This window comes from Durio zibethinus, chromosome 19, assembly GCF_047325235.1.
Source record: "Durio zibethinus cultivar Kanyao isolate XHJ-2024 chromosome 19, ASM4732523v1, whole genome shotgun sequence".
Lineage (NCBI taxonomy): Eukaryota > Viridiplantae > Streptophyta > Magnoliopsida > Malvales > Malvaceae > Durio > Durio zibethinus.
The window spans coordinates 24704638-24732346 of NC_143180.1; the positions used below are offsets into that span (position 1 = coordinate 24704638).

Consider the following 27709-nt stretch of genomic DNA (forward strand, 5'->3'; position numbering starts at 1 on the left):
CTTCAAATTAATTGGATCATCAGATTATAAATTATAAGTAAAATAAATTTATTAATTTTTTGATTCTTGTTAATAATTAAAAGGGACCTCGAACTAAGGAATATAATTATATTAAACAATTGCAATAATCGAATTTACTGATATTTTTGGTATAATAAATGTTATTACATATAATCATACGTAATTTAATATAATTAATTTATGTATTTATTTGTGTTTTTGTTAAATATATGTGTGATAATATGTGATCGATTATGAAGCGAAATAATAAAAATTGAGTATTTTAAATAAAATTAAGAGTTTTGATTCTTTCTAATTTTATATTTTAATTTTTGAATCAAATTCTTTAATAATGGCGAGATTAGAGACTTTAGTGTATGTGACCGGTTCTTGATTTCCGACATAAATCAAGTTGCAACTCTAACAAATAAAGTTGACAAAAGTGAAACCTGTTTCATTCACATATGTTACGATTGGCATGTGATCACATACGTACAATTAATGCCATGAATTTATAAACTTTTTAATGTGCTAGTACTAAAGAAACACTTTGGCCATGTCACTGTAGAAAAAAGGGCCAAAAAAAAAAAACAAAAAGGTAGAACAAGACAAAAAAAAGTGTCACTGTCTCTCAAGACTAAGTCACGACATAGCCCACAGCACTAATAACCAAGCTTGGGCGGTTGGCCTATAGCTCAGAGGGCATGATGTAGCAATGAAGATAGGTAAATTATGCTTGGTGAAAGAAAAAAAACAAGGAAAATAAATAGCGGTGGATGAGTAGATGCATGCAATATTACAGAATCCAGGCAAGATACAATTTCTTTGAATTTGTCAGCTTTCATAACCTTCCACTAATTTTCCTCTATCCCTTTACATACGTTTCCTTTTCTTACTTTTTTGGGGACATCACTGCCCGGCTGCCTTTTGTCCGAGTTTGGGAACCAAAATTCTGCTATCCTGTTTTAATTTCACATCGATCACACCCCAACTCGCAAAAATTTATTGCTCGTGCAATTACTGTGCTTGGTTTGAAGATCAAGGCCAATTTGTCCGGTATCTCTGCAAGTGACATCTGTTCAATTAATATTTCACACATCATGTCTAATCCTCAGTTTTGTTTTTTGGCTAAGGATGTCTAATCCCTTTGTCACTCCCACAATTTTTTCCACAACAAAGTTTGAAAGTTCATATTTGTCAGGGGCCCCATTTTGTAAGAATGATGCGCAAAAAGATGATGAGTCAAGGTTCTGCTTTTTTTCCTGGAAAGATACCATGATTGGCATAAAGTAATTCCTGGAAAGATGAGCACATTGTCCCTGTATGATTACCTAAGTTTAGTAACTAATTATGCGGAGTGGTTCCTCGTTTATATTCCCAAGGAAAATAGATATGCACAGATAGAAAAAGGCTTCAATGGTTGTTATTATTCCACATTAGTGATTACATATGGAATAGGAAACCGTCATAGCTACAATATTAAGTTTACAAGAAGCTAGACTAGACAAACTCAATTTCATCAAAATGAAAATCATTTTCAAACTCTGCAGGTTTAATCAAAAAGTCCAATTCGAAATTCTGAGAAGTGATTTCAGTGCATGAATACACGTTAGAGACAACATCCCCATAATCAGACCCCATTCCAGCAGGCTCAGAGGAGTACTCAAAACCACCACCCATTATATCCTTCCACATGACAGAATCCAAGTCTGTAAGATCACTTGGTGTTGTCTCTTCCTTGGATTCCTGCTTTATGATTGGAGTGGTAGATGGGTTCAAGTGATGAGGTGTTGTCTCTTCCTTGGATTCCTGCTTTATCGTTGGAGTGGTAGATGGGTTCAAGTGATGATGCTGTGGTTTTCTTGAGATTTTGGAGCCCATGTAAAATTCCCAAGATTCAGAATCTGAGATGATTTGGGGAAGCCTGAATGAGTCTCTGCAGGTGTGGGTTCCAATGTAAGTGATCTGATACATTTGGGAATCATCTTCCATTCTTTGAACTTGTTTGGTGGCCCTACAACCTTGATCATACTTGCGAGTGCACCTAAAGTAACTCCTGTTGATGATAAGGAGCACATGATTAGCTTCCTTTTAAAATTGGGAAGTGCTTGTCTGATGCAGAAATGTACTGATATTTCCACAACTATTGAATCCTAATTTTTCACCGTTTGCCACTTTTTCTTTTTCTTACTCAAAGAGGTTTATTTCAGTACATTTGATTGCTTAGAAGAGAAGATATATTAAAAGAAATACTAATAATTAATAATTATGACTAATTTAGAAAATCACCCATATTGACTTTGAGATTACATCTGTTTTAATTTCATTGTCAAATGAGCATTTGTGAAATGAATTACTTACAAAACAATTACAAAAAAAAAAAAAGATACAAAATGAATACCTTGGTTGTTTAGAATTGAGGATCTCTTTTTGCCCATACTTCCTCCAGGCATGACCATCTCCTATTGTAGCAGAAACTACTGTCCATGTCTGAGCAGCCCTCCTGCAAGCGAAAACATCCAATTACCATTAGAAATCTATGAATGAACATCCATTTAAGCTTATGTTTTTTTTTTCTTTAACAAGAATCTTACTTTCTCTTGTAACAACCTCTCCTGTCCTTAGAGGCAGGTCTCTTCCTGCTCTCACTAGAATCTTCAGACCTCCGGTCATCACAACAGGGGGGATCACCGTTAGAAGTTGCCTGACTGTGAGAAACCTCAGCAGAGTCACAAGCACTCAGCACAGACAGTGTCTCATCGAAAGATCTCAAGATCTTGTGAACAAGTTCCTCAGCTGAGAGACGCCCACCTTCTTCGGAAGGCTTGTGGAAAAGAATTTGAAGTTGGGTAGCACACTCTTGCCCATGAACAAGTTCTTGTATTACCCTTTTTTTGTTACTTGACAGTCTTTCAGGCCAAGAAGAAGGAGTACCCATAACTATAACCAGCAAGAAAAACAAAACAAAAATGTAGAACCTGTTGTTCTTTCTTTTTTGCTTTGCTTACTCCTAGTAAAAATATATAGGTGACTTAGCAAATTAGATAAGATTTTAAGACTGAATTTAGACAGAAAAGGGTAGAGATGAGGAAGGGAAGAAGCAAATCAAAGGAAATTGTTAGGAAAGGGGTGGGCATTGATACAAAGTGGGATAAGGATATAAAGAAAAGAGAACCCCCTCTCCTGACTAAAGCAGGCTGACGTTTACGCAATGATGAAAGGGTGATGCCAACATCTCCGACCTTTTGCTTTGCCCTTTGGCAGAAGCTTTAGGCAACCTCTCATTTTCTTTCTCATCTGGCAAAGTTTAACTTGCAAATGGTGTATAATTAGATTTGATTGGTCCTTGGTGACCAAAAAAAGAAACTGTGCTTGCTGATAATAAATTATTCCAATCCAAGTCATGATTATGTTTGAATTTCACGACAGGTGGCTCTCAAAATTATTCCATTAATTTCCCTTGGTTAACTTTACTGTAAAATGCTAGTACCAGTTTCTCTAGTTGGGTTTTTTTTTTTTTTTTTCAATTCGCTAGGTGTTGAAACTGAAGAGAAATTAAAAATTGTGAGAGTTCAATGAACGAAATTGGTGGATTGTAAAGTATTGGAAAATAGATGCATTTCCAAGAAATTAAAATTTAATTGTAACATCCAATTGGTAAATGTTGGGATAACAGCTCACAATGGATTGATATAATTCCATGAAATTTATTATATATATATATATATATATAGTGGCTTATTATATATATTTTAAATATTTATTCAATATTGAATTTGAAAATTGAAACACGAAAATGAGAGAATGAGCTTCAAATTCAACTTTGGATGTTATTTTATTTTACAACAAATTATATTAACATAATCATTCTTACAATTTGTATTTTCAAAATTATTTATTATAAATGTTGAATTCAAATCAAATGCAAAGCAAAAGCTAAGAGAACGAGAGAGATAAGGGATGTATTATAAAGTAAAAAGAATATAATATATTCTATTAGATGATGACACGTACATAGAAAGAGAATAGGAGATGTGGTAGAAAACAATTGGCCACGAAAACTCAAAGACAGTTGGACCGTGAGTGATGATGAGTGTGGAAGTCAATGGACCGAGGCAGCTTCCATGAGGTTTCCTTGCCTTGCTTCTCGACGGAAAATGTTTCAATTTCTTGACTCACAAATGCCTTTGTTCCTTCATCCATTCATTTATATTTTAATAAATATTATTTTGACTGCTTATTGTTTTTTTGATAATGTCTTTTGGTAATTAGAGGTAAGAAAAAATTGATAAAATTGAAAATTAATTGAAAATTATAATATTTAATTTGATTTGATATTAATTTTTTTATTTGATTTAGATTAAAATTAAAATTAAATGTATATATTAAGTTTGGATCAAGATGTAAATTTTTTTAAAAAAATTAAATTGAATTAAATTATATATTTTTATTTGATTTTTTTTATATATTTTAAATTTTATAAAATAAAAATAATTATTATATATAAAATTTTATTTAAATATATTAAAAATCTTATTAAAATAATATATAAAAAATTAAATTTTACAAAATGATAAATCAAATAGAACCAAATTGAATTGTTAAAATTTAATTCAAATTAGATTAGTTTTAAAAGAATATAAGTTCAAATTCGAATTAAATTTTAAAATGTTATATTCCTTTACCTTATAAAAGTATATATCCAAAACTAAAATTTTATTACAACATTAATTGTAATAGTCTAAAAATATATGTAATTTATTCCAATTAAAATATATGTTATTAATGCAAAAATTATTGGACTGTATTTATCATGAGATATTATTGATTTTCTTGAAAAAAATCACCTCAACAAGAGAATAACATACCATTGTTCAAATGTCATAATTCAATTTTTGACTATTAATGATGTGGGATAGTTTCTCATTCAACACTAATTCTCTTGTCAAGGGAATGCTCTATTTCTCTTACCATCAATTTGATTTTCCACAAATGGCATCATTGATAATTGATTGTGTTGCCTACAAAATATTGTCTATTTTTTTAAGATTACAGTCTATTCTTGTGATTTTATTCTTTGAAAAACAGGCTTTGGTAAGAGAAAAATAAACCCTTAAAACTCATTATCTAATCCTTGGTAATTATATGAGATATTTTCCCTTAAACACATATTAAAAAAAAAAAAATTGGACACAAATCAAATATTCAAGCTTTTTTTTTGTTTGGGTACAAATCAAATATTTAAGTTAGTTATTAATATATTTAATCATTCGTATATTCGTATTATATAAAATATTAAAATTCGTATATTAATATTATATTTTACATAAAAATTACGAGTCATAATTATATTGATATGAAAATATAAAATATATTTTTTTAATTTTATTAAATTTAAATATAATTATTGTTAAAATTTTAAATCGTATCATTTATTTCATGTTATTATATCGTATTTTGAATTGATAAGTCTAATTATTAACATAACTACAACAAGAAAATAAGAACCATAAAGTGAATTTTATTTTATTTCTTTTGTCAATATAACACACCGGCTGTTAAAATTTGAAACATAGCATTCCAAAGTGATACCAAAAAAAGAAAAGTCATTTGGCAATGTCAACCCTAGTTACAGTGACATACTATATATATATTATATATATATATAATCCACATTTAGGAGCAAATCATTTGATTAATTATGAGAAATGTTGTTAAATTGATTCATGGAAAACAAATAAAAGTATTAATAATAAAAATCAGATGAGGATTATTAGTCATTTGTCACTCATCAACATGTGATTGGATTGTCAGTTTCAACAGGGCTTAGGATTTAACTTTGAAAAATCAGGAATTCAAATCTCCAAATGGGACGGGAATTTGAATAATGAAAATGGGCTTAACACGAACCCATTTTGTTGGTTTTTTTCCCATTACATCATTGCCATGTTGCCCGCTACCCAGCCACCATAACAGTAATGACAGCAATGGGTTAGATTGAGATGAGACTAATTTTTTTAAAATTTTAATTTAATTTTATAAAATAAATATCTGATTTTAATAATAAAATATTATTTTTATATCTTACTTGATTTGAATCATATATATAATTAAAATTAATTTAATAATTTTAATTTAATATAATATTTATAAAATATTATTTTTAATATAAATTACATCTTAATTATATATAAATAAAATATTTTTATTAAATTAATATATTAAATTAAAATATTATATAATAATTTTATTAATATAATATATAATATAAAGTTAAATAAATAATAAAAAATATTATATATATCTTTAGATTTACTTAAAATCTAACTTTGATTCAATTTTAATTTTTTAACAAAGAAAAATCAATCCAACGAAACTCAAAATTTAATTAAAACATTGGTATTATAAAATTAAATTGGATCAAAACTCGACGGATTTTGATATATTTGTCATCCTTACGTATCAGCAAGAAAGAGTAAAATTGATAATTTAACTCAAATTCGACGAATTTTGATTCGATTCAATCTTATAAATTTTTTTTTAAAATCAAATTTCGAATCGAGTAAGATCGAATTCGAATTTTAGATAAATCTTACTTGATTCGATTTAATATTATATTAAAAATTATTTTTTAATTTTTTATTTATATATAATTATATATTTATATTTAAAAAATAATATTTTATTAATTTTAGATCAAATTAGACCTGATATAATTTATCAATATCAAATTTTAGATCAAATTTAAATATTAAAAAATAAAAAAATTCGAATCAAATAAAGTATAAATTTTATAATTATAAAATTGAATCGAAAGTAAAAATCTAGCTCGAACCGATCCGTTGCCAACGTAAGAGAGAGCCAGCAAGCGAGTGTAAGTGAGGAACGAAAGAAATGCAGAAGTCGATGCTAACTTGTACATCACCTCTATTACTGGCCCTGAGGATGCTATCATCATCATCATCTTCTTCTTCTTCTCTCACTTCTTTTAACCCTAAATTTCATCTTCCCTTCACTTCTTCTCAACCCATCTCTAATCTCCCTCTCAAGACTCGTCTCTCTAATTCTTGCGGTTTCTCTCAGTCTCAGAGGATAAGGATGACATTGTCCAACAAGCGCTTCTCTGCGACGACGGCTGACCCAATTCACATTTCGCCCTCGGACCAGGCCCAACCCCATTGCCCAAATCCCCACGAACCCCACTCAAACTCACTTGTGGTCGTCTCCTTCTACAAGTTTGCTGATTTCCCAGACCATGCTGATTTGCGCAAACCCTTGAAGCAACTCTGCCAGGACCTGGTACTCCTCAATCCCTTCATCATGTTGGTATCCTTTATTCATTTATTTTTTATAGTATAAGCTGCTTTAAACATATTGAGGAAAGCATACAAATTTTCTTCTTTTAAATAAAAATTGATTTTTTTTAATATCCAAGCTCACTGCCATTGTTGGAGAATACAAAATACACATTTTTTTTTTTGAATATTTTTATGCTTTTTCTTGTGGAATGCCAAATGGTAATAATTGTTCTTGGATTGAGCTGTATGGCATGCATTTAGCTGTTACCAAATTTGTCTGTCTATCATATATATTATTTTGTTATTGACTTGACATTTTATTATTTACATTCTATGTAATTCATGCGACTTTATGTGTTTATGTTATTCGTACCTTACCAAGCTGATTCCATCAGCGTGTTTCAGGTGGCATCATTCTAGCCCCTGAAGGGATCAATGGCAGCATTTGTGGCACACGGGAATCAGTGGAAAGGGTCCTTGGATTTATTCAAACTGATGACCGTCTAAGGGGGTTAAGGCAGATAGAATCACCGGTTAGTTCTGAGCAGGAAGCTATCCATCATGGACATTCTAGTAGTTCTCCTCTTGCAGCAGGTGAGGATGCACCTTTTCGATGGGACCATGTAAGAGTCAAGTTGAAGAAAGAGGTATTTTCTTTAGAAGCAAAGCAGTGGGTGGCCCTCTTTTTTATGGTTTATGTTAAGTGAATCTGTCATTTTTGGACATCTTGTATAAAAATGTTTTCTTCATGTTTAAGCAGATTGTTACTCTTGGAATGCCTGATGTCTCACCAATTGAAAAGGTTGGAAAGTATGTTAGCCCAAAGGATTGGAATGCTTTGATCAGTGATCCAGATACTGTGCGTAACCAAACTTTGTTGCAACTTTTTGGTCACTTCATTGTGATTTACTAATTTGCTTTTCAGGTTTTCACATATCATTATTTATTTTGATTTCTCTGTCTATTTACTGTTCAAAGTTCAAACCAACGTTCATGATACCCTTTTTTGTCTTCAAGCATTGCTCTTTCACTGTAGATTTTGATTGGAAGGCTCGTCTGATCATTTAGAGATTTCACTAGCTATCTTATTTTAGTTAAAACTTTTGAGTCAACAACTTCTTGCTCGGCATGATAATATATGTTCATTCTGTTGTGGCATTCCGGAAGAGTATTAGCAGCGTTTAGGAGTTTTTTTTTCTTACTCTGGTTGATCTAGTTATACTTCAATGGAAATGCTTTAAGTTCTTCCAGGCAAAATTATTATTTTGTATTGATGTTTACCATATTTTATTAAGAAAGCAAGCATGCAAGAGTAAGAAATGCACTTTATATTCCATTTTTGGCCACAAGAAATGCCTACTTTACCCCTTATTCTCCCTAACCCCTGTTCTAATCTTACCTGGCTGGATGAGAATGATGGAGCAAGAACCCGAGCCGGACACCTCCATAGTCCATATGCATTTTCTTCTGGTGCACTTTATATTCTTTAAGTTTTGATTTTGGATGTTATTGTTCCAAACTTATTAAGATTGATACCTTCAAAGTTTTGACTTCCTACTCAGTGCATGTTTGTTTGTCATGAGGATTCTGATGTTACATTTCCTTCACCATAGATCAACTGCTCCTTTGAACATCCAGTTAGCAGGTCAAGGCGTCAATAAATGGCATTCTTTGAGTTGAAAATAGTTGATAAATAATAGCAACTTGCCATGCTATCAAAATTGTCAGCTTTGTTTTGATTGGTTTTGAACAAGTCGCAACATGTTAGTCAAAAAAACACTTATGACTTTTTAAGGTAGTGGAGGGATTGGGCCAGGTTTTTTTTACTCATTTTGTTGCTTATTTTACTTGTATTTAGGTGATAATTGATGTTCGTAATAACTATGAAACTAGAATTGGTATGTTCAAAGGAGCAGTTGATCCATGTACCACATCATTTCGTGAGTTCCCATCTTGGGTGGAGGATCAGTTCCAACCTGATGCTGCAGATGTGGAGCATGCAAAGGTTGAGAAGAAAGGATTGAATGAAAGCATCAGTAAAGATGCTGAGATTCCAAAACAAAAGATGCCAAAGCGAGTTGCAATGTATTGTACAGGAGGTATTCGATGTGAGAAAGCTTCAAGTTTTCTCCTTAGCAAAGGTTTTGAGGAGGTGCTTTTCCTTTTGGGCCCTATCTACATTATATGATATTTGGTGATCCATGATCCTTTTGCTTTGTCACTGTTTCTATAGTAAAGTTAATTATTTTAGGGATTGATTCCGGAAGAAATTGTTTCTTGAAATAAACTTGAATGTCCACCTGTAGAAGAGGAGATCTCTTCATTGATTTGCATTCAATCATGATAATGTGCCACTTTTGTAAACTAATTTGTGGAAGTGACCATTCTGTCGTTGTTTTATGGTTCTTAAATCTTTACCAGGTCTATCATTTGAAAGGTGGCATTTTAAAATACCTAGAGGAAGTTCCAAAAACAGAGAGCCTTTGGGAGGGCCAGTGCTTTGTGTTCGACAAACGAGTCTCCGTAGAGCATGGTCTGGTACAAGGAAATTTCAAGCTCTGCTATGGGTGCAAGCAGCCTGTTAGTGATGCTGACATGGAAGCACCAGAGTGGGAATACGGGGTTTGTTGTCCCCATTGTTACTCATTGCAGTCCAAAGAGGAGAAAGACAGGGCAAGAGCACGACAGAAGCAATTTGATGCTTGGGGAATTATTGGTGGTCCGCATAAGGGTCGGCGACCAGCAATAAAGACGGATAATAGAAAGACTAACCAAACCAATATTTCAACTCCAGTTTAGCTAGTCAGCAGACGATTAAACAAGTTAAATACGTTGGGATAATAAGTTCCAAGAGTCTATTTTACTCATCTTCTGTTTTGACTGTTTCTTTATATGCTTTTGAAGGTTATAGTTAGCAGTTAAGTGACTGATTGGATTAAGTCCAACGTTTTTCTATTAAACAAATATGCAAATTAGTTAAACGAAGCTTCTGGGCAGCAAGGAGGATAGGGTCAAAATGAGGAAATAGGACACTCTGCTTCGAACTTGTTGAAGATGGTTTTTTTCATTTTGTTTCAGATTCCAGTTACTTATGTTGTAAAATGTCATTCATGGACCTCAAATTTCGTTGGATGCAAGGTTTTTTTTTTTTTTTTTTTTTTAATAAAAGTTTTTTCATTTATGTGGAGGGTTAAACCTCCATATTTTTAATCCTATAAATTGAAAAAAATTGAAAATTGATTCAAAATTGTAATACTTGATTTGAATTGATTCGTATTGATTTTTTTAATTAATTAATGTATATATTAAACTTGAATAAGGTTTTTAAACGAAAAATGAATTTATTTGAATTATATATTTTTATTAATTTTTATTATATTTTAAATTTTTATAAAATAACAATAATTATTTTATACTTAAATTTATTAAAAATTATATTAAAATAATTATAAAAACTTTAAATTTAAAAATTAATAAATTAAATCAAATTGATATAATTTGTTTTGAATTGATTTGAATTAAATAAAAATTTAATTTAGATTCAATTAGAATTTTAAAAACTTATAATTTAAATATATATATATATATATATATAGATATATATATCGTTTTGGCTGCATGAAAAGAAAAGAAAGGAAAAAAATAAAATATTAGTGCTGACATGGCGAAAAGTTCGGACACGTCAAAAACTGGATGCAGAAGTGGGGAGAGCAGATATCCACCGTCGATGAGAACAATCGGAGGGTGCAAAATAATTGGTTATAATATGGGGTGGAAACATTTACAAGGGCATTAAAGAGTTGAACGAACATTCGACATTAAACAAACGCGGACAGAGGATCGAAGAATAGAAAGTAAGAAACGGATTCCAATACAATTTTTCACCATAATTCTTGTAAAAGGTTTAGGGTTTTCAAATTGGATTCGGGGGGATTAAGGAATGGCAGGAGAAGGGGCCATGTTCAAATTCCTCAGGCCTAAGTTCCGTCCACAGCCCACTGACATCCAAGCCGCCGCCTTCTGGGGCGTCGCTGCCACTACCGGTGCTCTTTGGCTCATACAGGTTTCTTTCTTCCTTTTGAACAATCGTTCCTTTGTTACTATCCATAGGAAAATCTCTTTGATTGGTTACTTAGGGATTTCAATTTTCCCCTTTTTTTTGGATCTGTCTTTGTAATTAGTTTATCTTAAATATTACACCTTGGAACAGATCTTTGTTTCTATTGATGTGATTAAATAGTTGATGCTAAGGATATCTTACCTAGAATCATTTTGAATGGAGGATTCAAAACATTGATATTATATCAACTATCTCGTTGGGAAAAGCAAACCTTTTCATTATCATGTTCACTTCTATTTTTGCTTAATCACACACCCGTCCCTGACCCATAAATTCTGGCTATGCGGTTATTTCTTATCAAGAAAAATGGGCATTCATTTTCTAATGAACTGTAGGGGACTCAAAAGTCCTGCATGACAGAGCTGCTGTTCAGTATGTTTCGATATGGTCTTTTATTTATGGAATGTTGAAAACTTATTTTCCCACTGAAACAGTCATAGGAAACATAAAATGCTCCCCAGTTGTGAGTTAGCTGCATGAACTTTTAGTTGAGGTTTTGAAATGGTTTTGTTTAGGGGGTATACTTATTGAACAGAGCATTGCTTTAAAGATTCTTAGGGTATAAATTCTCTGTTTTTTCTTTTTATCATATTCTGATTCAGAATGGTTTAATATGATCATCAACTTTTTCCCATTATAATTTTTGATACGTAGCTAATTCTCTGTCATGTTTCTTTTAGGTTAGCATTAACTTCTGCCTGCTTATGTTACCCATTTGGCTTAACACCCCACTGGTCTCTCTGAAAATGATCATCTATCATATCTTGGTTCCAATCAGATGTTAATCTGTGTGTTTTAACATGTTTACATGCACAGCTTCCTCTATGTGACCCTTGTAAACATCTGATCTACAAATACTTAAAAGTTATATATGAGACTGGCTTATATTTGTGAATGTTTGTTTTGTAAAGGTTGTAGGTTGACCTTGATTTGAACATTCAATCAAGTGAAACTCATTGAGATGCACATGACCATCTTTTCTTCTATGAAATGCTTTTGGTTGATTAATTAATTAGATTCTTATTGTTATGCTTATTTGTTTGCAAAATTTTGAATATCCGTATTTATCTTTCCATGATTGATATTTCCTACTTTGAACAGCCTCTGCATTTTATTTTAGTTTATTTTATTTGTGATCTCCTCAATTTTTTGAGATGCTATTTATTTAATTACAAAGTCTTTAATTAGAAAAAGGTTATGATTCTTATGAATTCTTATGTTCCTATTTTTCGCTTTAAGAATTGTGAGGGGGAACTTGGTGTGCATAGTGTGCCTGATGGTGGACCTGTCATTAGACATTACAGTTGTTTATGAGTTTCTGAATGATTAGCTAATGTTTGAATTTTTTTTCTTTGCCAGCCATTTGATTGGTTGAAGAGGACCTTTTTGGAGAAACCAGAGTCTGAGTAGAAGGGAATGAGTCGACAAAATCTTGCAACTCATTGTGATTTTGTTAATCAGGTTGCTGATAAGGGAATCACGGGCAGAATGGAATTTGAATAATAACAATAATAATAGTAATGTAGTGTAATTTTGTGGTTTAATTTTATGAGAACGAGGCCTCTTTGGCATAAATTCCTGGGAAGTGCTTTTCCCTCTTGAGTTTGTAATGTTTTCTCTTCTTTCATTAGACAATTTCGGAATTCGTGCATTTAAATTGTTCGTTGAGATTCTGCTTTAGTGCTTTGGATGTAAATCAAAAGGGAATCCCATTGGATATGAATAAATGGATATGATTAGGCTTTTATGGAGTATTTTTGTAAGGTGGTTAGAATTCATACTCGCAATAGCCAGTTCAATAAGCAGCTTTGAGTTCTTTTGATGCATGCCAAATCTCTAGAGAAGGCCAAAAGCAATAAACAAAAGTTGAAAGCAAAGGAATTCAATTGAATCAGCAGCAATGTATAGCAAAAAAGATAGAGAAAAGAATAGGAAAGCTGAGAAAGAAAAACAAAAGAAATACCTGAAAACAAATTAAGGTAGAATTTGGTTGCATTAAGAAGGTGTTATAAGGAGAAATTTTTCGATTTGAAGGAGGAACAGAGGCAGACGAATTGCGACCGCTGCAACACTGCAACTCACGCGCCACTTGCGAGTTGCCAAAGTCGGCAACTCGAACTCGAAGATAAATTTTGTTTTGTTTTATGCTTCTACGAAAGCTAAGGCGTGGCTAAGGCTAAAGACAACAGTGCCAAAACAAGGCTTTTTCTCTTATTGGTCTGTCATTTATTTTACTAACAGCTTCAGGAAGTGAATTACCAAAAGACCCAGACGGTTGTCTTCTTTCCTTTTCCTTCGTCTCTATTTCCTTTCCTCCCTTTTAACTAGAGTCGGAGAAAAACCCTAACAAAAAGATTTTCTGAAAAAGGAACTATTTGTTTTGGGGTTTTTTTTGGGTATAGAAAGGAGAAGCAATGAAAGGAGGCAGGAAGAATCTAAAGAGGGCTGCAAAAGACCAAAACTTGATCCTTCAAAATGGCCAAAGCATTATGCAAGTGCTGTCTCTAAGGGGATCCAATCTCATTGAGGTGCCTATTATTCTTCTCTTCATAAATTTGCAATCTTTTAGCTTCAAATTTGTTCATTCTGCAAGTAGATTATCAGCTAACGTCTGGGTTTTCACTTTTCAACCAAAGCCACTCTTATTTTATTAGATGAACATGTGGGCCTTTCTGAATATTTGATTGTTAACTTGTTTCTGCACTTCTTTATGCTTTGGTTGTTTACCTTATTAAGGTAATGGATGGTCGAGGAGAGAAATCACTTGCATTATTCCCAGCTAAGTTTCACAAGAGCATTTGGATAAAACGAGGTTTGTTACAAATAAACGTAACTTTGGCATTGTTTTGATCAAAATTTATTGAGGTTTGTTTTATACGAATATACAAAAGTAGCCACAAGTTACTCTTCCTCTTTTATTCCTTTCTTGATGTCATACTTTTCTCTTTGTTTCATAAATTCCTCGGCTAAACCATTCAGTTAATCGGTTGCCTCTTGGATCGAACAGTTACATTGTGTAGATCGTATTTCCATACATCTCTTTTTGTCTTTCCAAACCTGCAAGCAAAATATTGTTGGGTTTGGGCACTATAGGAAATTTTTTATTTCAGGTTAACAACTTGGGCAAGGGGTTCCTTTTCTTCTTTATTTTCGTGTGTGTTCAATTGCTGTTAATATATTTTGATTGCTTCAATTTGTAGGGAATTTCGTTGTAGTTGATGAAAGTGGAAAAGAAAAGGCACTTGAGTCTGGTAGCAAGGTCGCATGTATTGTTTCTCAAGTTCTGTTCTATGAACAAATTCGTTCACTACAGAAATCTCCAGAATGGTTTGTTTTCTTGACATTTTAGAATCAACTTGTTAGAATGCCTTTCCTTAATCTTGTGAGCATTTGGCAAGTGTATTCTATTCTTAATACTATGGCTCTCGATATACCTAATGGTTTGATTTATGGGTGCTGCATTCGCATGAGTTGGCCAACAATGTCTTTCATTTGAACAGGAAGCATAGCTGACAATTTAAGGTGTTTATTGGTGGCCTTTAAGTTTGTATTGCCTAGTGTCCCTTTCCTGAGTCTTTTTTTTGTTAGATTTACTTTCTGCAGTCTGCCCATTCATCTTCATTGACTAACCAGTCATGCATACTGTTTTAAGGTGACAATGTTCCATCATTCAAAGCATTCTTATCTAAAGCAATTCATTCCGAATCCTTCTTTATCAGCTCAACTCAGCATACTTATTCCCCATCCATTTCTTTGACATCTCTGGCAACTCCCATAGTACTTCCTTAGGAAGGGTTTGCATATGACTTCAACTACAAGAGGCATTTTAGTTAGAACTGTTGGGCTTGTCATTCTAATAAAGTATTATGACTTCTAGATGTTATGATTCTCCCATGAAAAAAATCAGAGCATACAGTAAGGACTACCTTTAAATTTTTAAAGGTGTTCAAAATGACTGGGTATAATGCAAATGTGCTTGCTTTTGGTTCTCAAATTTCTAATCTTGAGATTTATTTTTTATCACATTATTTTCTCTGATGTATTTTACTTCTATTCTTGCATGTAATTCCTGCAGGCCTGAAATTTTCAAACCCACAAATCTGGATGATTCAATCGAAAACGATGGAGGTACCACCTCAGAATATTTGCAGCAAGAAGTGAAGGATGAGTTTGAGTCAAGTGATGATGATGGACTTCCCCCACTAGAAGCTAATCTGAACAGAATCAAGCCATTTGAGTTGCAATCAGACAGAGAGTCAGACTCAGGATCTGATACAGATTGATCAATGATTATAACATACTAATATAAACAAATCCTGCAATTTTTACCGTTCACCTCTCATGTCAAAAAATGACATGAGGTGGACACTAATAGTACCCAAAAGTTCTGAAGTCTTCAAATTTGTGTCAGCTTCTTGTATTCTAGTTTTTTGGTGCTTTCCAATGTAGGTAAAAGAAAATAGCTGACAGCAAGGGTTCGTTCATTTTGTTTAAAGTTTAAACTCACATCTTGCTCATTTTGCATGTCTTGAATTTTCATTTCAAAGTACCAGCGATTGAGTTATGAATGTAAGTTGCTTTAATAGTATTAGGTTGAAGCAGAACCTTTTGTTGATGAAACATACTTGTTAAAGCTTCTGAATTCCGATGCAACACATGATCCGATAGCATATCCACTAAATCATAGGATAAAATGGGTTTAATTGGGAGCAGGAGCCAGCCAAAAATGGGTGCTTTTTAAGATCGGGATTGCTGTCTGGTTCAGTTTATGGAATGATTTTTTTACTGCAAAAGTCAAGTGTTTGATTTTTAAAACTACAATAATTTTATGCGGTAAGATGATTTTAGTAGCATGTATTTAGTGAAATTCTTTTTATGTTCTCATTTTACTTTTTAATGATTCACAAAATTATAAAAAATATATATATTATTTTACTTTTTTTTATTTTCTATTGATTTTATTTTTTATTATAATTAACAAAAATATCTTTTTTATAAAAATCGATTAAAAAATTTGAATACATAGATAAGTATGAAAATTTGGAAAAGTTTTATAAAAAAAAATTTAATATTTTTTAGACAAAATTTTAACATTAAATAAATTAATCAAATTTAAAGTACATAAAATAATATTTTAAAATTTTTTTAAATATTATTAATTTTTTTCGTTGAACTCTATTTATTTATAAATTTAATTTTTTATTAAAAGTTTTAACAGATTTTTTTTAGTAAAAAACAATTCAATTTATCTTAAAAATCTTCATATAATTATTGTCCATACAAAAAATGTATGAAAATTAGCGAAGACAGGAAGCGCCAACATTGCTGGGAACTTCATGCCACGTGGCATGAGCTCTGTCATGCTTTTTATTTTCTTCTGATATTGAATTTAATTAACAGAGCGAAAGCAAGAAACAAGACAAGAGCCGTCTTTGGTAACATTCAGAGTGTTGTAAAAACCAAAGACAAAGATAGGACTTGTAGTTACATTAGAATCTGGACGACTGTCTCTCCGTCTGTATTTCATTTCTCTAGAAACAATCCCTTTTCTTTTTATTAGTACAAAGTACATAGTCTTCCTTCACTTTTACGAACGTAAAATGGCGGTTTCAACATTTAGAAGCGGGCGATTACCCTTGTTTCATCACCCTCAGTTGCCTAATAAAGCAGCAGCTTGTACAAGAAGATCGGTTGTTGGACTAAAGAAGCTACATCGGCGCTTCAACTCCAACCCCAAGCCCTTCTTTCTTTCTGCCCAATACTCTCAACCATCTCAATCTCAAGCTCAAACACAGCAACAGGATCGTTTCTCTTCTCGCCTCCAAAGTAACTGCCCACTCTTTCCCCTTCTTTTCTGCACCATAATTCAATTACCCATCTTTCTTTTATACTATTTTATTACTACTCTTCTTCTTTTTCCTCCTTCTGTTTGACCCTTTCAAGTGCCTGGAGTTTTGAAATTTTTAGTGCCCATATTTCAACTTCGATTGGCATCAATTTTGTCTAGTTCTCTTATCTATGAAATTTCTACTGTTGTTAGATTCTGATAGTTTTGTGTTCATATCATTATGAGGTAATATTGAGGACTTACCCAAACTGGTGGAGGATATTGTCCAGACATCTATAAGCACAGGTCCCCGAGGAGCCCTAAGGCTAGCTCAAGGCATTCGAGCATTTGTTGGTGTTGGTGGGGAATGGCTTGCTGATGTCTCAAGGGTATTTATTTGCCTCTTCTTGCTTTTCTTTTATTTTTGTATAAGTCTTTGTTTTCCTCTTTTTAAAGATACTCATTTGCTTCGATTATCCTTTCCATTTGCATATCAAGCAATACAGATTGATTGATTGATTGATTGATTCCCCTAAATTATATGCAGTCAACAAATGCATCTGCTGGAATACCATCTCAATTGCAGCTGGGCTTGCTTTCTCCACTTTACTTAAGGAAATTATTTGAACGTATGGGTGCAACCTATATCAAATTAGGTCAGGTAAGTATTAGGCTTTGATTATTTTTACCCAAGATTCTTACCGATCATAAACTGCTGATCGAACTCAAATTATATTGTTGACACTGTATTAAAGTTGCTTAGGTCATGTTTGGTGCATAGGATGATGGATAGGGTAAGATGAGAATCATCCTATATTATTTTTGGTTTGTATATAAAGAAAGGGATAGGATTACAAAGATGATTAATCATCCTCTTGGTATAGGATGATTCAATCCTCCTAAAGTGGAGAGGATTATTTTTAATCCATAGGATTGAACTTACATGTCCTATTATACCCTTAAAAATTACATCAATAATTTAAATTGTATAAAATTTGAGGAAGATTTGAACCAATAAATAAATTATCCTATCCTAATCCTTGCACACATCAAACACTAGATAGGATGACATTATTTAATCTAATCCTATTCCTAATATCATCTTATCCTATCCTGTCATAATCTTGTGTACCAAACACATCCTTAATTTCTTAGTTATGTTGTGCAAGATGGCATCATAATTTTGGTCTTTGAAGAATATACATCTTAAACCTTTTTTGAATATAATTGATTCTATTGTGGTTTTCATATCTTTCAATTAATCTTCTTTGTGTACAATGTTACATCACCATTGCTCATCTTAGATTACTTTTTTTCTAGTTCATAGCATCTGCACCAACATTATTTCCGCCAGAATATGTTGAAGAGTTTCAGAAATGCTTTGATAGAGCTCCTGCAGTTCCTTTTGAAGACATTCAAACGATCTTACGTCAAGAATTAGGGAGACCAATTGATAGCGTATATGAATATATCAATCCAACTCCAATTGCCTCAGCATCTATAGCACAGGTCTTAAATCTTTATTTCTTTTACCTAACGCCCCTTCCCCTTTCTTTATTTGTCCCCAAAATGACTCTTTTATTTTATTGTAAGTGTTTGTAACTATTGATTAGAAGTGATATTATCATGCCTAGGTACATGGTGCAAGGCTTAGAGGCTCCCAAGATGATGTGGTTATAAAGGTATTGAAACCTGGAATTGAGGACATTTTGGTGGCAGACCTGAACTTTGTTTATATAGTGGCTCGAATATTGGAGTTCTTAAATCCTGATTTCAGCCGCGCTTCGCTGGTAAAATGGAATTACAAACTTCCATATCTACTTTTCTTTATTTAATTATCTTGGCTGTTTTATTATTTATTTTTAAATATTTAAGTTGGAGATAGGGGAGTACAACAACAAGCTTTTTTTAAGGTAAAGCTTTGCATACATGCCTAGGTATTGGTTTGCTTGGTAATTTTTCAGTCAAACTAGCCAATGTTGTATCAGCTAGCATTCTTTTAACTTAATAACATGTGTGCTATTAATCACTGAAACTACACCAGCTTAGGATATTTTGGCTTCTTATTGTGTCTTCTATTACTCATTTTTGTTGTAAAGTTCTGATGTTGAAAAGTTATTATAAGATTTTTCTCCTTTCAGTAGGTTGGTATTGTTAAAGACATTCGGGAGTCTATGCTTGAAGAAGTTGACTTCAATAAGGAGGCTACAAATATTGAATCCTTCAGGAGATATCTTGAAGCCATGGGATTAACAAGGCAGGCAACGGCTCCAAGAGTTTATAACCATTGCAGCACACGGCGAGTTTTGACTATGGAGAGGCTATATGGAGTTCCTCTTACTGATTTAGACACTATAAGTTCAATTGTCTCTAGCCCAGAGAATAGTCTTATAACTGCACTTAATGTCTGGTAAGACATGAATGATTTGCATAATTTTGAAATTTGTCCGATTTTACACAGGATTCTAGTTGAAGCACTTATGCTGTTGACATGAATAATATGTGCAGGTTTGGTAGTTTACTTGCTTGTGAAACCTTCCATGCTGATGTGCATGCTGGCAATTTATGGATATTGCGCGATGGTCGCATTGGATTTCTTGATTTTGGTAATTTTTTTTTTTCTTTTGTGCCTAGTTCATCCAACTTTGATCTAATATCTTTCTATTTTAAGTTAAAGAAACACCAGTCACTAATTTTGGTTAAAGGATCCTACTTAGTTTTTCTGCCAGTAAGGAATGAGCATACATGATCATATGTGTTCATTTTTCATTGCAATAAGTTACATTTTGATTACTAGTCTGCTACATGTTGGCTTCTTGACTTAGCCTTCTAAACTTGTTTATTATGCTGGAAGTATTTGTCATTTTGTGCATGATATCCAAACTGGAACCTCAGACTGATTATTCCTTTTGCTAAAATGGATGCTTCTCTTAAGATCAAGAAACTAGCAAAAAGCACTGGAAGATATTTGGTATAACTCTGTATTCTATAAAAAAAAGAAAAAAGAAAAAAAGAAACGAAACAGTGGTTCTTTTTGTCTAATATTGCTGCTAAAAGTTAGTAAACCTAAATTCTGTTTGATTATAAAGAATGGGAAATCCATTAGTGTGCCTTTATCCATTCTTTACAAATAGAACAATGTGATAATATTGTACTAAAAAAAAAACAGATACTCTGTATTTAATATGTTGGATATCTCTTCTTCAAAAAAAATTAATATATATATATATGTATGGATATATATGTTGGATATCTCTTAAAAAAAAAATGTTGGATATCAAGTCTATTTCTTATCATAGGATATACTTGGACCTGTATAATAGCATCTCTTCATGAACTACAGTTAGGCCCATGTTTTCTTCCTGATCTTTCTTGACTACCATCGTTAGCTATAGTTAGCATTTGCATAGCATTTGCTTTTAATTATTGAACTCTAACTAAAATGTTCAATGAACAATGTTGTTTTGGGTGCTTACATTAGATTTTAAGAAGATAACAGAATTGCATTTGTTGAATTTTTATGATGCCTATGTTTTGTTTCTATTGTCAAATCCATTTGTCCATGCATAAAAGTAATATCATGTTTCTCAAATTGTTATTTAAATTTATAGGTATTGTTGGACGCATATCACCAAAAACATGGGCTGCTATGGAAGTATTTTTGGCATCTATTGCAACTGAAGAGTATGAGTCGATGGCATCTGCCTTGATTGAAATGGGAGCAACCAATAAGGATATCGATGCTAAGGCGTTTGCAAGAGACTTGGAACAGATATTTTCATCTATACAGGCAAGCATATGGAACCCAAGATGCTTACCAAGAAAATAGTGAACAAAACAATATCCTTAGAAGCAATTTGCATGTGCATGTTCATACGCACACACAAAAGCACTCACTAAACCCATTTAAACCGATAAATTGCTGTTGACCTAATATTACTTTGCCTTGGACCGACAAGACTTCTTTGTTGTTAAATACCCATGGATAATTTAGCCATTGTTATCTAAGCTATTGAAGCACCATCAGAGACTCATGGCATTACTGTTTCCTTGATTAGAGCAACAATCAATTTTATAGGTATTACTTTTGTTGACTGTAAACATAGTCAAGTTCAGGGGATTAAGAAGGATCTCTTTTCTGTAGTTGAACTTAAAGAGATCTTATTTTCTTAGGAAAAAGAGATTATTTTTTATTGAAAGATCCATACTGACAGATGTGTACTCATTATCTATTACTATGAATTTCGTCGTCAGATCCTCTGCTGTTCAAATTCTAAACTATTGCATCATTTTTATTCATGCAGGAACTTGATACGGAGGTAGTTGTTGCCACTACCAGGGGGACAAAAACAAATGCAACTGCTGTCTCTGCAAATATAATTGTTGACGAGAGGCAGATGAATGCACTCTTTCTTGATGTGGTAAGCTGTATTTTGGGGCATGCATCCCTAGTTATATGAGTGCAGCCCACCGTTAATTGGATGTGTGCCCCTAACTATTTTCTTCATCAAATATGCCTCTCCAAAATCTAACTAAAACATTTATACCATGGGCTGCCCATTAGATCATGAATTCTCAGCTCCCTTTTGCTAGAGACTCTAGTATTGGCATAGTTTGTCAGGTATATTTGAGTGAATTGCCTTGACATGTTCTCAGAATATACAAACATTGGTTATTATTTGTTAATTAAGCAAGACATACATTTATTGACTCGTATTACTCCCTCCCTCTGGATCCTACCTGTTGGCCTACTGATCTATCAATGGAAGACCATTACTGCCTATATTATTCAATAAAAAAAAAAACTTGTCGCTTGCTCCATTTAGTTCTTCAATTTTTTGAACACTTGAATCAGGCAATAACTATTCCGATGCTGACCGTATAGAGGCAAATTATTATGCTGTGAATTATAGTAGGACCGAAAGGAAAAGGGAATTGTTAAAAGTTCTTTAAGAGTTATGTCAACCTTCATGGATCTGCTTTATGGTGATATTGTTCTCTAGCCTATTTCTTTGTTTCCGTTTCTTCTCAGGTTAGGGTGAGTGAATCATATGGACTGCGATTTCCAAGAGAGTTTGCACTTCTAATGAAACAGCTTCTGTATTTTGATCGGTATACACGGTTGCTTGCTCCCAATGTGAACATGCTTCAGGACCAAAGGATAACCATCGTGTCTAATAGAAGAAGCAACTATAGGGACAGCTTCAGATAGATAATGCAATTGGAGATGTACTGATGTTTCTGTATTTTTCTTCTTTTCTTCTCAGCTTTCCCCTCATTTATGTATATGCAAGAAATGAAAAAAGGGGGATGCTGCTTAACAGTTGGGTTTACTGCATGTTGCATAACATATAGAGAAAGCAGAAAAGAAACTTACGCCCCTGATACAGTGCTGGAGTTACTGATGTAATAAATTCCCTATTAAATCAGTTGCTACCCACATTTACAATTGGTTGATCACTTATTTATGCAGGATAATATAGGAGGACCTTACTTGAACAGGATTTGTTCCATTATTGCATAGACTCTTACCTCTGTATCCTTGAGTTCTAAGAATGCAGGTTGAAGCTTTTGTTTTTTTTTTTTTTTCTTTTTGAAGAAGAAAGAATGCAGGTTGATGTTTGTGAGCTTGGCCAACTAATAATTATTCTTCGTTTATCGAAGTGTGAAAGAATTCATTGTGCCTCTCCTAGGAGAGCAGGCTACAATTTCCTCAAAAACTGGACTCAATAGTAGCACATGATGATCATCTTAAAGGACTTAAATTAATTCCCTTTTAACTTCCCGAAGCTTGTGTGATTGGCCTTCAATACATGGGCAACCGTTTGAGAACAATTAAATCCTTAGTCTTTCTTATTATCTGGTGATAACAAGTCATCAAGTACAACTGATGCACTTGCAGATGAACCAAGGCCATTGCAGTGCTAAGAAGGCGATGACGGGTGTAATAAAAAAGACACATCAAGTCTCATTTTATAAAATATAAAAAGATGATCTATCTTTCCAACAATACATGAATAAACATATTAAGTAAATGTCTCCTCTATAAACGCCTTTACATTGAGAAAACCAAGACCTTGGTATTACACTTCTGTTCTATGATACTGCAAAACAATCAGATCAATTCTATTCCACCCTTGCTGGTGCAAATAAATTATTCCCTCAACCCCTTTTTTGTCATTTTGGAATTTCATTTTGGGTGATTCTACCATTTCATCACATGATGAAGACTTTCAAACAATTCAAAGCTTCAGTCATGAAATAGATCACTGAGCCTTTTCGGCTACAGCAACTTAGCCACGAAAAATTAGCTTTAACCAAATGCAATTACCTTGAGAAAACATTACTCAGCTATTTAATCCCGAGTTTTTGACAGAGTGGACTGAGCTTGTGCTAGGTATTGATGGTACAAATCCATTTATTACTTGGCTTGGTGAAGAATAGCCCATGAGTTGATGAAGCGGTGAACCTTCACTTCTTGGTGGCAACTCTTCAATTTCTGAAGACACTTTCTCAGACCTGGACATATTCGAGGAAGACCCAACTGAATCAAAAATTTCCATTGAATTCTTATGCTTATTTTGAGAGTGCTTCAAAACAAAGTCGTTTCTCTGTTCCGTAGGTTCAGAAGAAGAACAAGACATATTTTTGACATCATCATTGCCCTGAAGATCGTTAAATTGAACATGAGAAACAGGACCCCCATCAGTGGAGCAGCTTTTGCGGGAGTGTCTATAATCATCAGAGTAAGACATATCTGCTTGCAAACAACCATGGCAACAAGATGCTGATTTCGATATTCTTACACTAATCGCATCATCGCAGTACTCAACCTCACTTGGTGGAGGTTCTGCAGCAACTTGTTCGTAAGGAACTATATGAATTCCTTTTTGAAGCGAAAACTTAAGTACCTTTGAACAAGCACCACATCTTAGCCGATGGAACCTCCTTTTGGAAAGTAGAAAATCTGCAGGTAACCGCAGTGGTCTGAAGCAATTATAACAAGCTACAAAAGGTGCTCCACCTGCCATAGGCCGGAGATGTCGCCTAACTGAATGATGTTTCTCCCTCGAATACCTCTTCAGCTCGAGATCTCTATACCTTTGATCATCAGATTTAGTTTCATGGCTGCTAATAGAAAAATCAGACTCCAAATACCTTTGGGGACTAGAGGGGCAAGAGCTGTAGGAATTGTAACAACTATGACAAGGGTGGGCTCTACAAAATCCTCTGTCATGTCGAAAGATGGATGGAGGCAACTGTTGGGAACGCTGCCAGGCTTGGGGATGGCAGTATAAGCAGGAGTTGTCAATGTCATGTCTAGAGTTTATTCCAGTTCCTGAGAAAGGTATACGCGAGAATCTACTTTGCTGGCTCCAGCTGCTCCTATGTCCTCGTCTTCCATGATACCTAGGATAAAAATTTTCTTCCTCAGGTGAATCCTGATAGTAATGTGTAGGAAAGGGCTTTTGCCTCCATGGTACATCAGTGGAAGTCCTTCCATTGGGATTTCCATTCAGATGGCATGTTTTGCTAATTTGATCCTGCAGTTCATACACCATTCTTAACAGTTTCACATTTTCTTGTTCACTGTACTCAGCCTTCTCAAGTGGATGGAAGGCTGAATCAAAAGGGAACTCATCATGCAATTCACGTGAAGGGCCAGCACTTTCATACCCACGCAAGGAAGCCCTTTGAGAGAAATGAATTTGAGATGCATATTCATCTCTCTCTAGTCTTGGCCAGTTTCTAGGTGGACGGTGATGCATTACAGGTTCTAGGGGTTCATCTCGATGCCACTTGCTGTATTTTTCTGTGGCAAAATGCTTCTTGTTGGACAAATCTGATGAGAAATTTCTTGCATGATCTCGCATTCCAGAATTACCATTCATCACTCCTTTGGCTGGTAACTTGTCCCTTCGGTACCTTTCTTCAGGAACAAGATACTTAGAGGGCTTATAATTATTTTTCCATGAACGTACATGCTGGTCAGGGAAGTGATCATCCATTCCATCATAAGAAGAGCAACTGCCATCATAAGCACGAAAGCTTCTGGCGGTAGTGGATTTAGACAAATATTCAAGAGGACCACTGAGCTCAGAACTGACAAAATCTGCAGTTTCAAAAGTATCTGTAGACCTTACACTGTCAAACCCATGATGTTCACTTTTTTCATGTTGCTCCAGATGCTCATTAGGAGAAGACAAAGGATTAACTGATGAAATGACTTCCCCTGCCGCTGCACAAGCCGTAACAGTTAAATTAATTTCTCTTGTAGCTGGTGGGTTGTCAGTGCTAGAGCCTCTGGTGTTGGAATCAATCCTGTTATTAGTCTCTAATTCTGAATTTGCACTTTCTAACTGCATGGTAATGTCATGTGCCTCTGCTTCTAAATTTCCTTCTGCTACCAACATTAACTCTCCATTCTCATGATGAAGCTCAGTGGGTAAAGAACCTTCCATGGAAACTCCTGGCTGTGGAACTTTGTGAAATTTCAAAGATTCCAGCTGTAACTCTCCACTTCCATTCTGTAACTCTCCACTTCCATTTTGCTGCCCTTCATTAGGTCTGTTTTCATCAAGCTTATCACAATCACTATCACTATCAGTGAATGTATTTTGATCCTTCCTGTAGTGATCATTATGTTGCCCTTCAATTGATAAGTTCTCACCATGCTTCTCACCATGAGAGTCGCTAGATATCTTCTGATTCCCTCCACTTTCTTGACTCAAGTCACACTTTGGAGGGGAAGGAAGAACTTCCTGCGTAGTTGAGCTGCTAGATTCTCCATGTTCAGACACAAGAACCAATTTATCTGTGTGAACAGCTTCTGTTTCTTGCAAGATAGATGTGCTTTCGACAATGGCTTTTCGATTTTTAGCTGCAAACAGGAAGAAATTGAAATAAAGAGCAAAACAGGAAGTTAAAAAAGGTGTAGGGTTTTTATTTTATAGGTCATAATGAGAAAGCAGCAGAAATGTCCATGCGATAGCCAAGTAAGAAGTCTATCATTAATATTTAACCATTTTGAAAGAATGATATATGTCTAAGCTCAAATTACTTGAGAAAACCATGGAAATGGATCAAAATACATAAAGACATGGAAGAATTATACATACTATGAGACTAATTTAGAAAGATGCTTACCTACAAGAATTGTATCACACCCTCCACACTTGTAAACAGGAAAATCTGCCACTTCCGGAAGAACCAAACGACATTTAGGACATCTAACTAATCGAACTTTAGGAGTAGTTCCACTGGCCATGTTTCTCCAGAATTTTGTAGATATAGTCAACCTGTGATCAGACCTCTGCGACAGGCAGCTTCAACCACAGGTACTGTCCTTGAAGTAAAACAAAAATCTCCCACCGTCTGCAAACGGATGGAAATATATTTGTTAGATACACGAAGGAAAAGTATCACAATGGCACTATACTTTTAAGAGGGGGATATCATACTTTATGATTCTGAAAAGATACAAATCAAATTGCATTCTATGGATGATCCACCAGGAACAGAAACAGATACTAGACGGGCTTTGACTGTATGTGAGGCATGTTGGTGGTAATTCTCAAGGGATTCTATGTAGCTTGACAACAGATTCTAATAATAGATTTAACAACAGAGAAGACCTAAAACTTTATGTAGAAGGGAAACCAATTGTCCTTGAAAAAACAGGCAGGAACAGGACAGACAAATTATGTTATATAGCTTGTAAGCAAAAATAATGTGAAACGGGGTTGAAATGTTGCAAAGCAGAATGATTATTCTGTGATCTACTAGTCTCTAGCTTAGGCAAAGATATCGATTTGGTCAGGCATACAAATGGAAAGAAATGGAGTTTACTGATTAATGTAATATTAGCAACAAGAATTCATCAACAACCACAAGTAAACAAAGTCAACGACAGTATTTAACGCATATAACAGGTTGAAATCTAGGAAAGAAGTAAGAATGATTATGCAAATTATGAAGAGAACACAATCATGGGTGATCAGTGAAAAGCAGCAATGTTCTGTGTTGAGATTGAGAGGTGATGAAGAAAGTTAAAGGTTAGAAATAGAAGAAAAAGAAAGAGCCAGATCAGGAGATAGAAAGATACCCTTGAAATTAGGGTAAGCCAAAATGTGAAGAAAATAAAGAGCAGAGAATTTGTAAGAAAAGATAAGTTTAAGGAAGGGTGTTTGGTCTTGGGGTTGGAATTTAGGGATGGTTTTGGAGTATCGTGGTGTTCAAGGCTTTATTAGTACAGTCAAAATCCTGGCGTCCAAACAAAGCTCATCATCTTCAGATCTTCTGCTCTGTCTTTTTGTGCTGTCTGAAATGAATTAGCTGAAGCTGAAAGAGATACATAGAAAGAGAGTGGGGGTTGGGGGTTGTCGGATGACATGGCATCTTACGTGTCGTGTCTTAGTTAAATTTGTAGAGGGAAAGGACAATTTAGATTGTTTGTTTGTTTGT

At 33.8% G+C, this 27709-nt stretch overlaps 5 protein-coding genes and 1 non-coding gene across 7 annotated transcripts; 4 read left to right on the plus strand and 2 right to left on the minus strand.

Annotated features, from left to right (window-relative positions):
• Window positions 1-1399: 1399 nt before the first annotated feature.
• LOC111309691 (putative WRKY transcription factor 70) lies at window positions 1400-3131 on the minus strand. The gene is made up of 3 exons (XM_022908695.2): window positions 2595-3131; window positions 2402-2503; window positions 1400-2056 (listed from the first exon to the last, which is right to left on the minus strand). The coding sequence occupies exons 1-3, from the start codon at window positions 2936-2938 to the stop codon at window positions 1501-1503; spliced, it is 1002 nt and encodes a 333-aa protein (XP_022764430.2). The 5' UTR covers window positions 2939-3131; the 3' UTR covers window positions 1400-1500.
• A 3685-nt stretch (window positions 3132-6816) lies between these two features.
• On the plus strand, window positions 6817-10375 carry LOC111310045 (rhodanese-like domain-containing protein 7). Its single transcript, XM_022909142.2, has 5 exons — window positions 6817-7299; window positions 7694-7945; window positions 8059-8157; window positions 9157-9450; window positions 9720-10375. Exons 1-5 carry the CDS (start codon window positions 6895-6897, stop codon window positions 10095-10097), a joined length of 1428 nt encoding a protein of 475 aa, XP_022764877.1. The 5' UTR covers window positions 6817-6894; the 3' UTR covers window positions 10098-10375.
• LOC149513576 (small nucleolar RNA snoR86) lies at window positions 8942-9062 on the plus strand. Its single transcript, XR_016330523.1, has one exon. It is a non-coding gene; the product is annotated as a small nucleolar RNA snoR86 (small nucleolar RNA).
• Window positions 10376-13713: 3338 nt separating the features above from the next.
• LOC111310046 (uncharacterized) lies at window positions 13714-16006 on the plus strand. Its single transcript, XM_022909143.2, has 4 exons — window positions 13714-13946; window positions 14155-14230; window positions 14619-14745; window positions 15494-16006. The coding sequence occupies exons 1-4, from the start codon at window positions 13833-13835 to the stop codon at window positions 15699-15701; spliced, it is 525 nt and encodes a 174-aa protein (XP_022764878.1). The 5' UTR covers window positions 13714-13832; the 3' UTR covers window positions 15702-16006.
• An 807-nt stretch (window positions 16007-16813) lies between these two features.
• On the plus strand, window positions 16814-22694 carry LOC111310047 (putative aarF domain-containing protein kinase At5g05200, chloroplastic). Its single transcript, XM_022909144.2, has 10 exons — window positions 16814-17244; window positions 17492-17634; window positions 17793-17906; window positions 18566-18754; window positions 18880-19035; window positions 19390-19655; window positions 19754-19851; window positions 20857-21035; window positions 21550-21666; window positions 22278-22694. The coding sequence occupies exons 1-10, from the start codon at window positions 17019-17021 to the stop codon at window positions 22455-22457; spliced, it is 1668 nt and encodes a 555-aa protein (XP_022764879.1). The 5' UTR covers window positions 16814-17018; the 3' UTR covers window positions 22458-22694.
• A 790-nt stretch (window positions 22695-23484) lies between these two features.
• On the minus strand, window positions 23485-27578 carry LOC111309450 (uncharacterized). Of its 2 annotated transcripts, none has more exons than XM_089748952.1 (3): window positions 27351-27578; window positions 26393-26620; window positions 23485-26126 (listed from the first exon to the last, which is right to left on the minus strand). In XM_089748952.1, exons 2-3 carry the CDS (start codon window positions 26511-26513, stop codon window positions 23593-23595), a joined length of 2655 nt encoding a protein of 884 aa, XP_089605078.1. In that variant the 5' UTR covers window positions 26514-26620; window positions 27351-27578; the 3' UTR covers window positions 23485-23592. The 2 variants fall into 2 exon arrangements, with proteins under 2 accessions (XP_089605078.1, XP_022764240.2); XM_022908505.2 differs by having other exon boundaries at window positions 26707-27578.
• Between the last annotated feature and the right edge of the window lie 131 nt (window positions 27579-27709).

Bases quoted from the DNA above. Each gene is read 5' to 3' on its own strand.
- LOC111309691 (XM_022908695.2), bottom strand. From the start codon at position 2,938: ATGGGTACTCCTTCTTCTTGGCCTGAAAGACTGTCAAGTAACAAAAAA. The intron at 2,504-2,594 runs GTAAGATTCTTG...TTTCGCTTGCAG, and splicing joins AGAGGTTGTTACAAGAGAAA to GAGGGCTGCTCAGACATGGA. The intron at 2,057-2,401 runs GTATTCATTTTG...TATCATCAACAG, and splicing joins CTCAATTCTAAACAACCAAG to GAGTTACTTTAGGTGCACTC.
- LOC111310045 (XM_022909142.2), top strand. From the start codon at position 6,895: ATGCAGAAGTCGATGCTAACTTGTACATCACCTCTATTACTGGCCCTG. The intron at 7,946-8,058 runs GTATTTTCTTTA...ATGTTTAAGCAG, and splicing joins GAGTCAAGTTGAAGAAAGAG to ATTGTTACTCTTGGAATGCC. The intron at 8,158-9,156 runs GTGCGTAACCAA...ACTTGTATTTAG, and splicing joins TGATCAGTGATCCAGATACT to GTGATAATTGATGTTCGTAA.
- LOC111310046 (XM_022909143.2), top strand. From the start codon at position 13,833: ATGAAAGGAGGCAGGAAGAATCTAAAGAGGGCTGCAAAAGACCAAAAC. The intron at 13,947-14,154 runs GTGCCTATTATT...TACCTTATTAAG, and splicing joins GGGGATCCAATCTCATTGAG to GTAATGGATGGTCGAGGAGA. The intron at 14,746-15,493 runs GTTTGTTTTCTT...TAATTCCTGCAG, and splicing joins CTACAGAAATCTCCAGAATG to GCCTGAAATTTTCAAACCCA.
- LOC111310047 (XM_022909144.2), top strand. From the start codon at position 17,019: ATGGCGGTTTCAACATTTAGAAGCGGGCGATTACCCTTGTTTCATCAC. The intron at 17,245-17,491 runs GTAACTGCCCAC...TATCATTATGAG, and splicing joins TTTCTCTTCTCGCCTCCAAA to GTAATATTGAGGACTTACCC. The intron at 18,755-18,879 runs GTCTTAAATCTT...TATCATGCCTAG, and splicing joins CCTCAGCATCTATAGCACAG to GTACATGGTGCAAGGCTTAG.
- LOC111309450 (XM_089748952.1), bottom strand. From the start codon at position 26,513: ATGGCCAGTGGAACTACTCCTAAAGTTCGATTAGTTAGATGTCCTAAA. The intron at 26,127-26,392 runs GTAAGCATCTTT...TCCTGTTTGCAG, and splicing joins GTGTGATACAATTCTTGTAG to CTAAAAATCGAAAAGCCATT.